The following is a 16535-nucleotide window of genomic DNA, read 5'->3' as shown; positions in this document are numbered from 1 at the left end:
CGATCACAATGTCTGGTGTGTTATGCTTCAGAATTCGGTCAGTCTGAAGTCGGAAGTCCCACAGTAGTTTTGCTTGCTCATTTTTGACCACTTTTTCGGGCTTATGATCCCACCAGTTCTTTGCCACTGGTAGATGGTAGTTCAGGCACAAGTTCCAGTGGATAATCTGTGCCACAGCATCATGTCTATGCTTGTAGTCAGTCTGTGCGATCTTTTTGCAGCATTATTATTATTATTATTATTATTATTATTATTATTATTATTTTCTGTTCTGTTCTAACAGAAGCCCTAGAACCTTTATGAAATGCGAAGAAGTCACTGTCCTAAGACTCTCCACGATTGACCTCTCCAGGTTCCTAAGAGGCCAGTAAGGGGCGTACATAAGTGCACTGATGTGCCTATCGTCCCCTGTCCAATCGTCTTTCCTTATCTCATATCTCGTACATTTTCTCTCCTTTCCTCCTACTTCTCTTCTTTCTTACTTTCTATCATTATATATATTACTAAATGTCTATTCTCTTTCATATGTATTGTATATTGGACAAAGAATAAATAAATAAATAAATAAATTCTTGAATTGCCTCCCTCGAAAATCAAATTCCCCCCTATGGGGCTTGCAAAACAGAAGTCCAGGGCAGACCCCCATTTTCCCCAGCTGGACAAAGCAAAGGCTTTTTAGGAGAAGCCCTGGTGTCATTTGTGGGGGTCAAAACCTGGACATTGGACGGGATTTGAACAAGGGAAAGACACAAGGCGGTAACATCATGCTGATAGCTTTATTAAGTCCAATTAACCGACTCACCAAAATTTTCTATAACGAAAACTACAGCAAACACAGCCAGAGAAAAGAAAGGGAAACTGAGGAAGGAGAAACGACACTGTTGTGCATACTGCATGTCGTGGAAAATGTGAAACAGGGGCTTAAATGAACCTATTTTACTTATGATTTGTAAAGGGTCATACATAAAGGAGGGGAGAGGGGGCAAATTTGGCTTTGTAACCCCAGTGGTTTCTCGGCTGCTGGACACACGCAGAATCAATTTGCCCGTGTCGGGGTCCTCTCATAAGTCCATCCCAGCTGCCCAGATTAGTTACAGGCCATCCGTGTCAGCTCTGTCTGTTTCAGCCAAGGACGAGACCAGACTTCGAAGTGGCAAGTCAGTTTCTGAAAGAGAATGAAGAGGGTGATGGGAGAAGGAAAACTAGATCATCGGTGCTCAAGACATTTGGGGGTATATATAAATTATCCACAGAAACGATAACTTTCTAAATGATGCCCTCCAGGGCATCGGACCAGATTATCTCCGAGACCGCCTTCTGCGTCATACATCCCAGAGTCGGACTTTTGCAATGTTGTCTGGCAGGGCCTAGGGGAAGGGCCTTCTCTGTGGCGGCCCCGACCCTTTGGAACCAACTCCCTATGGAGATCCGTACCACCACCACCACCTTCCCTGCCTTCCCCAAAACTTTGAGGATCCATCTCTGCTGGTAGGCTTGGGGCCATTGAAACATTCCCCACGTCGGAATGTTGGGTGTGTGACGTGTGGACCTGTTTGTGAGGTTTTAATTGAGGGGTTTCTTTAGAATATGTGGATTTCTAATATGTTGTAAGCCGCCCTGCGTCTCAGGAGAAGGGCGGCATATAAATCAAAGAAAGAAAAAAAGAAAGGAAGGAAGGAAGGAAAGAATGAATCGAAGAAAGAAAGAAGGAATGAAAGAAAGAAAGAATGAATGAAAGAAAGACGGAAGGAAGGAATCAAAGAAAGAAAGAAAGAAAGAAAGAAAGAAAGAAAGAAAGAAAGAAAGAAAGAAAGAAACTTGTTAGTCACAGTTGAAAATGAGGCTGTTTGAATTTGGTGGCTTTCTTGCAGGCGTTTTATGGCCCAACTAGGTAACCTTATCAGTACTAGAATGGACTGGAGTTTGTGGAAATGGGAAGGAGGAGTAGGAGGAAGGGACTGGGATCCTGGGTTCTCTCTGAACTTGGTTGTTTTATTTTTATTATTACTGTTGTTGTTGTTTTCTGGCAGACGTTTCATTACCCAACTAGGGAGCATCATCAGTGCTAAAAGGGAGTGGGATTTGTGGGAAGGAGTAGGAGGAGAGGAAGAGGAAGAAAGGACTGGGATCCTGGGTGCCTTCTGGTTTTCTTGCAGATGTTTCATGGCCCAACAAGAAAGAAAGAAAGAAAGAAAGAAAGAAAGAAAGAAAGAAAGAAAGAAAGAAAAGAAGAGAAAGAAAGAAAGAGAAAGAAAGAAAGGGAAAGAGAAAGAAAGAGAAAAAGAGAAAGAAAGAAAGAAAGAAAGAAAGAAGAAAAGAAAGAAAGAAAGAAGAAGGAAGGAAGGAAGAAAGAAAAAAGAAAGAGAAAGAGAGAAAGAAAGAAAGAAAGAGAAAGAAAAAGAAAGAAGAAAAGAAAGAAAGAGAAAGGAAGAAAGAAAGAGAAAGAAAGAAAGAAAGAGAAAGAAAGAAAGAAAGAAAGAAAGAGAAGGAGAAAGAAAAGAAAGAAAGAGAAGAGAAAGAAAGAAAGAGAAAGAAAGAAAGAGAAAGAAAGAGAAAGAAAGAATGAAAGAAGAAAAGAAAGAAAGAAAGAGAAAAAGAGAAAGAAAGAAAGAGAAAAAGAGAAAGAAAGAAAGAAGAAGAAGGAAGGAAGAAAGAAAGAAAGAAAAAGAAAGAGAAAAAGAGAAAGAAAGAAAGAGAAAGAAAGAAAGAAGAAAAGAAAGAGAAAAAGAGAAAAAGAGAAAGAAAGAAAGAAAGAGAAAAAGAGAAAGAAAGAAAGAGAAAGAAAGAGAAAGAAAAAGAAAAAGAAAGAAGAAAAGAAAGAAAGAGAAAGGAAGAAAGAAAGAGAAAGAAAGAAAGAAAGAGAAAGAGAAAGAAAAGAAAGAAAGAAAGAGAAGAAGAGAAAGAAAGAGAAAGAAAGAAAGAAAGAGAAAGAAAGAGAAAAAGAGAAAGAAAGAAAGAAAGAGAAAAAGAGAAAGAAAGAAAGAAAGAGAAAAAGAGAAAGAAAGAAAGAAAGAAGAAGAAGGAAGGAAGGAAGGAAGAAAAAAGAAAGAGAAAAAGAGAAAGAAAGAAAGAAGAAAAGAAAGAAAGAAAGAGAAAAAGAGAAAGAAAGAAAGAGAAAAAGAGAAAGAAAGAAAGAAAGAAAGAAGGAAGGAACGAAGAAAGAAAGAAAGAAAGAAAGAAAGAGAAAAAGAGAAAGAAAGAAAGAAGAAGAAGGAAGAAAGAAAGAAAGAAAAAAGAAAGAGAAAAAGAGAAAGAAAGAGAAAGAAAGAAAGAAAGAAAGAAAGAGAAAGAAAAAGAAAGAAGAAAAGAAAGAAAGAGAAAGAAAGAAAGAGAAAGAGAAAGAAAAGAAAGAAAGAGGGAAGGAATCAAAGCAAGAAAGAAGGAAGGAATCAAAGAAAGAAAGAAAGAAAGAAAGAAAGAAAGAAGGAAGGAACATTATCAGTGCTAGAATGGAAGGAGTTTATAGAAAGGAGGAGGAGGAGGAGGAGGGGACTGAGATCCTGGGTAGTCTCTGAACTTGGTTGTTTACTTACAGAGGTTTCAAGACCCAACTCATCCATACTAGAAGGGAGTGGGGTTTATTCTCTGTTTATATAGTCCTCCCCTTTACAACAATTCCCTTGGCATGCGACAGCAAAAATGTTAGCCGTCCCCCTGGTACAGGTCCTCCTGTAGGAGCAGGGGGTTGGACTAGATGACCTCCAAGGTCCCTTCCAACTCTACCTTAAATGCGAAGGAAGCTGTGGCCCAAACACTGCGGGAGATGCAGGGGGGAAAAAGAGGAAGAGGACGAAAACACAGGAAATGGCAGGCCGGTCAGCGGGATGTTTTATTGGGCAAGAGGCTCAAACAGATACTGTGATGGGGCAATCTTCTTTCCATAGGAATGTAATCAACAGCCAAGCGTTTGACAAAGTTGCTTGTTCCACCTTCCCTTGAGACAGGGAGAAGCTCTGGGCTGCCAACACAACCTCCAAAAATGGCTTAACCAATTTTTTTCAAAAGAAGAAGGGAGGAAGGACGAGGTTGCTGCATTCCCGGCTCTGCGCATCTCAATAGGTTTATATTAATGAGTTAATAATTTACTTTATTCACTGGGGAACCACAGCGGTACCTCCACTTAAGAACGCCTCTACTTAAGAACTTTTCTAGATAAGGACCGGGTGTTCAAGGTTTTTTTTTTTGGCCTCTTCTTAAGAACCATTTTCTACTTAAGAACCCGAGCCAGGAAAAATTTTCCAGGAAATTTGAGAGCGGCACAAAATTTCCTGCCAATCTCCCTTTAATCTGGGCTGCCAGAGGAGCCTTTTGGTGGCGCTTTGGCAGCCCAGAGCAAACGAAGCATTTTCCTTTCTATGGGCGCTTGGAGAGGGAATAAACCTCTGCCAGCGCCTGTTCTGTCTGGGTGCCCCCAGACTTCAACACCAACTGAAAAAAGCAGCCAGACACGCTGGTAAAAGCAAAGGCACTTTATAGTTTGAAAAATAAACACAGAGAAAAACCTGTTCTTCCCAACAGGCAGGCTATGAGGCTTCACAGCAGAGTCCTGACGGCCAGACAATACAGCAGACTTCTTGCTGGCACACCCACCACTGTAGAGAATAAGACCCACGTCTTTCCCCCCAAGGTTTCAGCCTTCAGGGCCACAAGCCAGAGTCAGAAACGCCAAAGATCACAGCCAGGTCCCAGGACTCCCGAAGATAATACTCCACAATACAGGAAGGGTGGGTCTGCCTTTTCAGCCTTTCTGGGGAGAGCCACACCCAAACCCAGCTGTTGCCTATTTAGGGCTGGAAATACCTGGCTAATTGTCCCCTTCGTTGTGCTGCTCTTCTCTGCCTGAGATCGATGATGGCTTGTGCATTTTCATCCAAGGACTCCAAGCTGCTTGCTGGGGAGAGCTCCACCCCGGGGGACTCAGGCTGTTCTCCCTCTCCCTCGGCCTGATATTCCTCCTCCCCGTCTGCCTGGGCCTCCTCCTCCTCCTCCTGTTCCTCATCCTCCCCCTCTGAGCATGGAGCCGGCAGAGGTTCAGCCGTTCCCTGAGGAGCCTCAGACGGAATCACAACAGCGCCCAGAGAAAAAAAACGCTCCCTCTGCTCTGGGCAGCCGAGGAGTCACCACAGCAAAGGAAAGGTGCCGGCTACAAAGCGAGCGAGCAAGAGGAGAGGGTAGCCCTTCAGCATGGGAAGGAAAAGGAAGCAGGTAGCAGCAGCAGCAGCCAGTGTATGGGAGGCACGTGCTCCTCCTCGCCTCCTTAGAGTCCCTCTTTATTTTTTAAGCCTTAAAGTTTCGGATTTTTTTTTATTCCCCTCACCTCACCTTCTTCCTTCGGCAGCGACTGTCCTCCTCCTCTTCTTCCTCCTCTTCCTCCCACCAAAATTCCAAGCTTTTATTTCTTTCCTAATGGGTTTGCACACATTATTTGCTTTTACATTGATTCCTATGTGAAAAATTGCCTCTACTTACAAACTTTTCTACTTAAGAACCTGGTCACGGAACGAATTAAGTTCTTAAGTAGAGGTACCACTGTATTTCCTGTTGAACTGATGTTCTTGTTGCTCTCAAGGCATAAAGTGCTTTCCAGGTTGCAACCGATGAAGCCGATTGTGTCTTGTAATTAATTAAAAGGCCGTGTACTTATTGTCACTTCGAACGGTCGCTAAGGGAACCGTTGTAAGTTGGAGGACTACCTGTAATCTACACGAATTGCAGCCAAAAAAAAAAAGTCGCGTAAGTGTAATAAAAATAACATTAGGTTATAATATAGTATTATTTATTTTATTTGACTTCTATCCTGCCCAATCCCAAAGAACTGACCAATGAAAAATAAGAACTATGTAAATATATCACATCATGCATATTATTAAGTCAATGCAGTGTAAGAAAATGGGTAGGGATCTGGGTCAAAATATTGTGGTGTTCTAAAAATGAAAAACCGATTTAAAAAAAAGACTTAATGAACTCAATCTGTATAGTCTGGAGAACAGAAGCGAAAGGGGGGACATGATTGAAACATTTAAATATGTTGAAGGGTTAAATAAGTGTTTTTACATATTTACAGCAACACGAAGCTTAAAACTTCAGCCTGATGATGGTGAATGTGATTTCACCGAAACGTCGCATAGACACTCAAAATATTACACAGGGCAAAACCCGAACTCAGAACAATCTACATATATATATATATATATATATATATATATATATATATATATATATATATATACACACACACACACACACACACACACACACACACACACACACACAGAAAAATGCAGGATGAACGTTATAGAGGAGATACACATAGTAAAATATATCTTAGAAAGAATAGAAAAGAAGATATAGTAATAGAACATATCAATGAAAGAATAGAAGAAGAGATATAGGAATAGAAGAAAGGTATAGGAGATATAGGAGAGCAATAGGACAGGGGATGGAAGGCACTCTAGTACACTTGTACTCGCCCCTTACTGACCTCTTAGGAATCTGGAGAGGTCAACCGTAGATAATCTAAGAGTAAATTGTTGGGGGTTTGGGGATGACACTATAGAGTCCGGTAATGAGTTCCACGCTTCGACAACTCGGTTACTGAAGTCATATTTTTTACAGTCAAGTTTGGAGCGGTTAATATTAAGTTTAAATCTGTTGTGTGCTCTTGTGTTGTTGTGGTTGAAGCTGAAGTAGTCGCCGACAGGCAGGACGTTGCAGCATATGATCTTGTGGGCAATACTTAGATCTTGGTTAAGGCGTCTTAGTTCTAGGCTTTCTAGGCCCAGGATGGAAAGTCTAGTCTCGTAGGGCGTTCTATTTCGAGTGGAGGAGTGAAGGGCTCTTCTAGTGAAGTATCTTTGGCTATTTTCAAGGGTGTTAATGTCTGAGATGCAATATGGGTTCCAAACAGATGAGCTGTGTTCAAGGATGGGTCTGGCGAAAGTTTTGTAAGCTCTGGTCTAACTTCTATGTTTCTATAATAATACTTAGGTTACAAAATCTCTTTTTTCCCCCACAACCTCTGCTACTTTTGCAGAGTTTTATAATGAATGACAGCCTAAGAGGGAAGAACACACGAGCATCATTCGGTATTTCAGGTGACCTATTTACATGATTTGGGGATGAGTGGCAGTCATCAGAATTAAAAAGGGCCCGCCTTCTTCTCTGATGGAGGATGAGCAATGTTTTAAAAGCAGGAAGGAGACAGCCTGTGACATTCTTGGGCTCTGAATGTTGCGGTGTCAACGCCCGGGCTAATTTTGACAGTGGGGTAACCAACGAAACAAATCCATCCGGGATTGTTCGGCTCCACCCGAACATAAGCTCATTACTCAGCGGCCAAAATATTTGTGGAAGTGGCCTGCCAAGAAACCCAAACAGAGCAGCTACTGTGGGTTAATGGTCTGCTGAGAGCATTAATCAGAATGGAGTTGGAAGGGACCCTGGATCATCCTAGTTAATTAGTTAATCACCCTAATTAATGCACTTGAGAGAGTCCAGAAATACCCTGCTCAAAAAAATAAACAACACAATATAACTCCCAAGTCAACCAAACTTCTGCGACTACTTCAGCTTCAACCACAGCAACACAAGAGCACAACAACAGATTTAAACTTAATATTAACCGCTCCAAACTTGACTGTAAAAAATATGACTCCAGTAACCGAGTTGTCGAAGCATGGAACTCATTACGGGACTCCATAGTGTCATCCCCAAACCCCCAACACTTTACCCTTAGATTATCTACGGTTGACCTCTCCAGATTCCTAAGAGGTCAGTAAGGGGCGAGTACAAGTGCACTAGAGGGCCTTCCGTCCCCTGTCCTATTGCTCTCCTACATCTCCTATACCTTTCTTCTATTCCTCTATCTCTTCTTCTATTCTTTCATTGATATGTTCTATTACTATACCTTCTTTTCTATTCTTTCTAAGATATATTTTAGTATGAGTATCTCCTCTATAACCTTCATCATGTATTTTACTATGTGTTTATAGATATATACCCACTAAAACTCTCATTGCGTATTGGACTAAATAAATAAATAGACAGACAGACAGACAGACAGATAAAACAAACAAACAAATAAATAAAAATCAAACTGTCCACTTAAGAAGCAACATTGATTGACAGTCCATTCAACTTTGTACAGAACAAAGTATTCAATGAGAACATTTCATTCATTCAGATCTAGGATGGGTTCTTTGAGTCTTCCCTTTATTGCTTTGAGCATTATATTTCACAAGTCCTCCACCCCTCCGCTTTGCAACAGAATTCCTTATTCCACCAGACTTGAAATTTGGGGCTTAGAAAACCTAGAGCTACCTTGCCTTTGATCTGATCTAAAGGTAGTTCATAAAGTCACCTACCTTAATGTCCTACTGGTCAATGAGTACTTCCGCTTCAACCGCAACAACACACAAGCACAAAATAAGATTCAAGCTTAAAGTTAAACCGCTCAAATCTCGACTGCAGAAAATTCGATTTCGGCAACAATCAATGCCTGGAATGCATTACCTGACTTTGTGGTTTCTTCCCAAACCCCAAAAACGTTAACCTTAGACTGTCTACAGTCGACGTCACCCCGTTTCTAAGAGGTCTGTAAGGGGCGTGCATAAGCGCACCATTGTAACTACCATCCCTGTCCTATTGTCCAAATTTACTTGTACCTATTTGTTTTTGTTTATGTTTCTACCATACCTATTATGTTGTACATGTTTTGATAGCTAGATAGTTAGATAGATAGTTAGATAGATAGATGGTAGATGATGATAGATAGATAGATAGATAGATAGATGATAGATAGATAGATAGATAGATAGATAGATAGATAGATGGTAGATGATAGATAGATAGATGATAGATAGATAGATAGATAGATAGATAGATAGATAGATAGATAGATAGATAGATAGAAGATGGTAGATGATAGAGAGAGAGATAGATAGATAGATAGATAGATAGATAGATAGATAGATAGATAGATAGATAGATAGATAGATGGTAGATGGTAGATGGTAGATGATAGATAGATAGATAGATAGATAGATAGATAGATAGATAGATGATAGATAGATAGATGGTAGATGATAGATAGATAGATAGATAGATAGATAGATAGATGATAGATAGATAGATAGATAGATAGATAGATAGATGGTAGATGATAGATAGATAGATGATAGATAGATAGATAGATAGATAGATAGATAGATAGAAGATGGTAGATGATAGAGAGAGAGATAGATAGATAGATAGATAGATAGATAGATAGATAGATAGATAGATAGATGGTAGATGGTAGATGGTAGATGATAGATAGATAGATAGATAGATAGATAGATAGATAGATAGATAGATAGATAGATAGATAAATTTTTCCCAAATCCTCAACCCCTTTTTTGTAACGTGGTAACCAAAACCCAATGCAGCATTCCAGGTGTGGCCTTACTAAGGATCTATAACGTGGCACTAATACTTCCCTCCCAGAGTTACTGGTTTTAAGCCAGGTTTCGTCTTAATCTGTACTTTGGGGTGGGGTTTTTTTTCCTGCCAAGAGTCACGGAAAACCAATTTGCCAGAAAACAAGAGAGAGACCCAAAGATGCTTAGATTTGTATGCCGCCCCTCTCCGCAGACTCGGGGCGGCTAAATAAATCTTGGGAGACAATTTTAACTCCTAATTTTACCAAACCGCTAAAGAATATCCATCCAGTTTACGGTATTTTTCAAAGTATACGATGCTCATTTCCTCCCACCCCAAAAGAGGCTGAAAATTTGCATTTAATACTTCAAATGTAGCTTTTTCAAAGCTTTTTTCCCCCCCCTAGCCCTAATGAGGCCCTAAAGATCTTACTGGCTTTCCAGGATTTTTTCATTGTTACTCTGAAGGTTTTTTCCTGAAGTTTTTGCAGGCTTGTTTTCATTGCTATTTTTTCCCCCAGCCCTAACCAGGGGATAAAATAATATGCTGTAGCTGACCAGACTAAGGACACTAGCCAGAGGAATGCCTGGTAGGTAGATTTTTTTTCACCCTACTTTCCTCCCCCAAAACTAAGGCGGGTCTTATACTCCAGAAAATACAGTAATCCTGTTTAGCTGCCGAAGAAAGTGCTCGGGTTTTGCCAGATCATAAAGTCATCGATGGATTTTGGAGGTCCTGCATCGCTCAGGTCCAACCGGGGCGGGATCAATTCAAAACTTCAGATCGTGCAGAATGCAGCTGCGAGAGCAGTCATGGGCTTACCTAGGTATGCCCATGTTTCACCAACACTCCGCAGTCTGCATTGGTTGCCGATCAGTTTCCGGTCACAATTCAAAGTGTTGGTTATGACCTTTAAAGCCCTTCATGGCATTGGACCAGAATATCTCCGAGACCGCCTTCTGCCGCACGAATCCCAGCGACCGATTAGGTCCCACAGAGTGGGCCTTCTCCGGGTCCCGTCAACTAAACAATGTCGGTTGGCGGGCCCCAGGGGAAGAGCCTTCTCTGTGGCGGCCCCAACTCTCTTGAACCAGCTCCCCCCAGAGATTAGAACTGCCCCTACCCTCACCTGGGCATATACAATTTATGCATGGTATGATTGTAGGTATGTTTGTTTAGTAAATGGGTTTTTAAAAATATTTTAAATTATAATTTAGATTTGTCACGAATTGTTTTGTTTTGCTGTGAGCCGCCCCGAGTCTGCGGAGAGGGGCGGCATACAAATATAAATAGATAGATAGATAGATAGATAGATAGATAGATAGATAGATAGATAGATAAATAAATAAATAAATAAAAAAAAACCGGTGCCCCAACAGCTGTGGGGAGGCTGCTCTGCCCTGCCTTCACACAACCTCCTTGGCCCATAACTCACCCACTTCTCTCAATTTGTGCAGCGGACAGAGGCATAAGCTATTCAAGAGTCCCTTGAGTTTGCTAGGAAATCAAAAAATATCTAGGAAAAAATAATGCCACTATACCAGTGATGGCGAACCTGTTTTGGTTCATGTGCTAAAAGGGTTTGTGTGTGTGTAGCACCTGGGCACATGCCCACACACATTCCCTCGACCAAATACATGCGCACCACCCCACACTGTCTGTGTGTATGCACACAATCCTCACACAGGCCTCACTGAAGCCTGGGACGGTGAAAAAACGGCCAAATGGGCAAACCGGAAGTTCGGAAAAACAGGCTTCCGGTTTGCCCACTGGGCTGTTTTTCGCACTCGAGGCTTCAGGGAAGTTTCCTGAAACGCCGGAATGCAAAAAAATAGCACAATGGGCAAACAGGAAGTCTGATTTCTAAACTTCTGGTTTGCCCATTGTTGTGGTTGGCTACCGATTTTGACGCTGAGGAGTGGGAGCCGTCTGTTTACGGAAGACCAGTCTGGCTGGAGGACGAATCAGACAGTGAACCAGAAGCAGAGACACAAATGGAGCAGGAAGGGACTGGAGAGACAGAGAGGGGAATGGAGTCAGTCAGATCTCCAGCCAGAGGTTCATCTGAATCAGAAGGGGAAGAATTCATGAACAACCCTATTCTGAATGCTCGGGTCCGGAGAATGCTGGGAAGAGAAAAGCAGCTGCACAAACGCAGCAACAAATGATAGGTCACAGGTGATAAGAATTAATGACGCTGCTGTAACCTTGAAAAAGGGGAGGGTTGGAGGGGTTTGTGTGGGAGTATATCACTCAGCGTTGAAGAGTTGTGGTTTGGTGTTTGCTGTGGATTTCTGGACATTCAAATTGTGAGTTATTTCTGGCTGACGTAAGCCTGAAAGGCTCCAGCACTGACCAGAGTAATTAACTCTGACCTATTGACTTCTTAAACTAACATTGCTCTGAAACTCCATGGTTTGCAACCTTCTGAATATAAAGAACAATCCTTGTTCGATTTTTACACTTTTCCGTTTGATTAATTACTTTGTTCCTGGGTGGCTCGAGGCCAGGCAGAACACCCACGAGGCTGTGTTTTGCACTCCAGGGCTTCCCTGAAGCCTCCGGAGGGCAAAACGGCCTTCCTCAAGGCTGAAAATCAGCTGGCTTGCATGCACGCTGACATAGGGCAACGCGTCACATGTCCTGTGATATGTCTCTGCCTGCCATAGATTCGCCATCATGGCCCTAACCCAATGAACCTGCTGGGACTTCAGGGGTAGGCAAAGTTGGCTCTTCTATGACATGCGGACTTCAACTCCCAGAATGCCTGAGCTAGCATGATTGGCTCAGGAATTCTGGGAGTTGAAGTCCACAAGTCAGAAAAGAGCCAACTTTGCCGACCCCTGTGCTGGGTTCCTCTGGTCTGGAATCCCAGCCTCAAAATTCACATTTCTTCCAGCTCGGCTTCACCTTGGTTTTAAATTGAAACCATCCAGGAAAAGAATTTTAATCTGGTTTTTTGTTTTGTTTTGTTTTTCTAAAGCAGGGCCTCCCGATCTCAAAAAGCTTTTGTCCATTGAATGTTTAAATACATAATCCGATTTTGGCCTCTGATCTTACCTCCTGCTGACCCCTTGGAGGGAGTTCACAGTTCTGGATCTCTTTGTACACCTTCGGTTTGCCATGGGTCTTTTCACACTGGGTTTTTGCCAACTCCATCGTCAGAAAATATTTCTCCCCTGCGACTACCTGGATTAAAACAAAAAGAAAATAAACACCAGCATTAATGTGACCTTAATGTGAATGACAGGGGGGGGAACCCAGAACTGGCTCAGCTACATAGATTGCAACACAGGAAGTAATTTATCTCTAGAGAGGAAAAATAACCCAACAACAGGAGAATAACAGAGTTATTCTCTTCCATTGTACCTACAGCCCCCCATTTCCCTTCCATTGTACCTACAGCCCCCCATTTCCCTTCCATTGTACCTACAGCCCCCCATTTCCCTTCCATTGTACCTACAGCCCCCCAATTCTCTTCCATTGTACCTACAGCCCCCATTTCTCTTCCATTGTACCTACAGCCCCCCAATTCCCTTCCATTGTACCTACAGCCTCCATTTCCCTTCCATTGCACCTACAGCCCCCCAATTTTCTTCCATTGTACCTACAGCCTCCATTTCCCTTCCATTGTACCTACAGCCCCCCATTTCCCTTCCATTGTACCTACAGCCTCCATTTCCCTTCCATTGTACCTACAGCCCCCCATTTCCCTTCCATTGTACCTACAGCCCCCCATTTCCCTTCCATTGTACCTACAGCCCCCCAATTCTCTTCCATTGTACCTACAGCCCCCATTTCTCTTCCATTGTACCTACAGCCCCCCAATTCCCTTCCATTGTACCTACAGCCTCCATTTCCCTTCCATTGCACCTACAGCCCCCCAATTTTCTTCCATTGTACCTACAGCCTCCATTTCCCTTCCATTGTACCTACAGCCCCCCATTTCCCTTCCATTGTACCTACAGCCTCCATTTCCCTTCCATTGTACCTACAGCCCCCCATTTCCCTTCCATTGTACCTACAGCCCCCCAATTCTCTTCCATTGTACCTACAGCCCCCCAATTCTCTTCCATTGTACCTACAGCCCCCCATTTCCCTTCCATTGTACCTACAGCCCCTCAATTCTCTTCCATTGTACCTACAGCCCCCAATTCTCTTCCATTGTACCTACAGCCCCCCAATTCTCTTTCATTGTACCTTCAACCCCCCATTTCCCTTCCATTGTACCTACAGCCCCCATTTCCCTACCATTGTACCTACAGCCCCCCCAATTCTCTTCCATTGTACCTACAGCCCCCCCAATTCTCTTCCATTGTACCTACAGCCCCCCCAATTCTCTTCCATTGTACCTACAGCCCCCCCAATTCTCTTCCATTGTACCTACAGTCCCCCATTTCCCTTCCATTGTACCTACAATGACTCTAATTATTTTTCATTGTATCTACAGTCCCCAATTCGCTTCCATTGTACCTAAAAGCCCCCAACTCCATCTTCAGATAATATTTCACCCCTGCGACTACCTGGATTAATACAATATATAAATATATGGAAGAAAATTGGAGTAGTTGTAGGTACAATAGAAAAGATTTGGGAGGGGTGTGTAGGTACAATGGAAGTATCTACAGTACTTCTTGGAGTATCCTTGGAGTAGTCAGAGGACTGGGAATTGCTCTGGAAAATAATTCCCAGTCCTCTGACTACTCCAAGGATACTCCAAGAAGTACTGTAGATACTTCCATTGTACCTACACAGCCCTCCCAATTCTTTTTCATTGTACCTACAACCACTCCAATTCTCTTCCATTGTACCCACAGCCCCCCCCCCCCAACCAGGTACTTTGGCTATTCCTAAAAGACCCCAACGAGGCTGGCCCCCTCTCCAACTGTCTTCCCCCCCCCCTCAAACCCCCCCCCCCCCCCACATACCTGGGACTGTGCGTCCACAATACGCAAGTTCTTGAAATAGTTGGCGTTCGAACTGCGCGCGTTGTATTCTTCCACGGCGAAGGCGGCGGCTTTCCGCACCTCCGGGTCGGTGACGGATCTGGGGCTGAGACCCCCGGGGATCATCCCCGGCACCCCCGAGGGCAGCAGCGCCAGGAGGGCGCAGAGCAGGCCGAGGGCCGCCGGGATCTGGGAGCGCACCATGGGGCGGGCTGTCCGGGGAGCAACAGGCAAAGCGAAGCAGCTACAACCGTCGCCGCCAAGCGGAGTTGTCGCAGGTGCGGCTGCTGGAATTGGAGGTGGTAGCGCAACGCCACTCCCACCTGCACGGAGGCCACGCCCCTTTTCCGACCAGCCCCGCCCCGCGGCCATTGGTGGATCGGAAGGGACCTGGGAGGTCTTCTGGTCCAGTGTTTCGCAACCTTGGCAACTTGAAGGTATTTGGACTTCAATGCTGGCTGGGGAATTCTGGGAGTTGAAGTCCAAATATCTTCAAGTTGCCAAGGTTGGGAAACACTGTAATTCTAGTCCAGCCCCCTGCACAAGTAGGAGAGCCAGCTCTCCTCCTCCACCTCCGAATAATGCAGCTGGAAAGAGACCTTGGGAGTTATACTACCGCCTATTCTATTCTCTACTTCTGTATTTATAGTAGAATGAGCCAGAAGGGACCTTGGAGGTCTTCTAGTCCAGCCCCCTGCTCAAATAGAGTCAGCTCTCATAATAATAATAATAATAATAATAATAATAATAATAATAATAATAATAATAATAATAATAATAATAATAATAAATAATGCAGCTGGAAAGGGACCTTGGGAGTTAATACAGCCTATTCTGTACTTCTATATTTATAGTAGAATGAGACAAAAGGGACCTTGGAGGTCTTCTAGTCCAGCCCCCTGCTCAAACAGAATCAGCTCTCATAATAATAATAATAATAATAATAATAATAATAATAATAATAATAATAATAATAATAAATAATGCAGCTGGAAAGGGACCTTGGGAGTTAATACAGCCTATTCTGTACTTCTATATTTATAGTAGAATGAGACAAAAGGGACCTTGGAGGTCTTCTAGTCCAACCTAAATAGGAGAGCCAGGTCTCTTCCTCCTCCTCCTCCTAACAATGCAGTTGGAAAAGGACCTTGGGAGTTAATTCGGCCTATTCTGTATTTATACTAGAATGAGCCAAAAGGGACCTTGGAGGTCTTCTAGTCCAGCCCCCTGCTCAAATAGGACAGCCAGATCTACTTCTCCTCCTTCTCTGAACAATGCACTAGGAAGGGACCTTGGAAGTTAGACTGCCCATTCTATTCTGTCCTTCTGTATGCATACTAGGAGTCAGAAGGGACCTTGGAGGTCTTCTAGTCCAGCCCCCTGCTCAAGTAGTGTCAGCTCTTCTTCTTCCTCCTCCTCCCCTCTTTCGAATAATGCACTTGATTGTTTTTATCGTGGCTTTTTAAAAAATTGTGGTATTTTAAATTCTATTTATTATTATTGTGTCCATTTTATTCTTGTAAGCCGCCCCGAGTCCTCAAGGAGAAGGGCGGCATATAAATCAAATCAAATCAAATCAAATTCATAAAATAAATAAAATAAAATAAATAAAATAAAGTGTTGGTTATGACCTTTAAAGCCCTTCATGGCATCGGACCAGAATATCTCCGAGACCGCCTTCTGCCGCACGAATCCCAGCGACCGATTAGGTCCCACAGAGTGGGCCTCCTCCGGGTCCCGTCAACTAAACAATGTCGGTTGGCGGGCCCCAGGGGGAGAGCCTTCTCTGTGGCGGCACCGACTCTCTGGAACCAACTCCCCCCGGAGATCAGAACTGCCCCTACTCTTCCTGCCTTCCGTAAACTCCTCAAAACCCACCTTTGCCGTCAGGCATGGGGAAACTAAACATCTCCCCTTGGGCACGTTGAATTTATACATGGTATGCTTGTGTGTGTGTATGTTAGTATAGGGTTTTTTAAAAAAAATTTGAAATATTTTAATTAATTGGATTATGTATTGTTTTTTCACTTGTTGTGAGCCGCCCCGAGTCTTCGGAGAGGGGCGGCATACAAATCCAAATAATAAATAAATAAATAAATAAATAAATAAATAAATAAATAAATAAATAAATAAATAAAATAAAATAAAATAAAATAAATAAAATAATAAAAT

At 42.8% G+C, this 16535-nt stretch overlaps 1 protein-coding gene across 1 annotated transcript; it reads right to left on the bottom strand.

The window, feature by feature from the left end:
* Nucleotides 1-757: 757 nt before the first annotated feature.
* Nucleotides 758-14760, bottom strand: LOC139175599 (cystatin-like). The gene is made up of 3 exons (XM_070766770.1): nt 14346-14760; nt 12478-12606; nt 758-1165 (listed from the first exon to the last, which is right to left on the bottom strand). The coding sequence occupies exons 1-3, from the start codon at nt 14733-14735 to the stop codon at nt 1088-1090; spliced, it is 597 nt and encodes a 198-aa protein (XP_070622871.1). The 5' UTR covers nt 14736-14760; the 3' UTR covers nt 758-1087.
* Nucleotides 14761-16535: the final 1775 nt, after the last annotated feature.

The sequence above is a fragment of the Erythrolamprus reginae genome, chromosome 13, assembly GCF_031021105.1.
Source record: "Erythrolamprus reginae isolate rEryReg1 chromosome 13, rEryReg1.hap1, whole genome shotgun sequence".
Lineage (NCBI taxonomy): Eukaryota > Metazoa > Chordata > Lepidosauria > Squamata > Dipsadidae > Erythrolamprus > Erythrolamprus reginae.
Note: the sequence above shows the minus strand (reverse complement) of the source record. Positions and strands in the feature narration are given on the sequence as shown.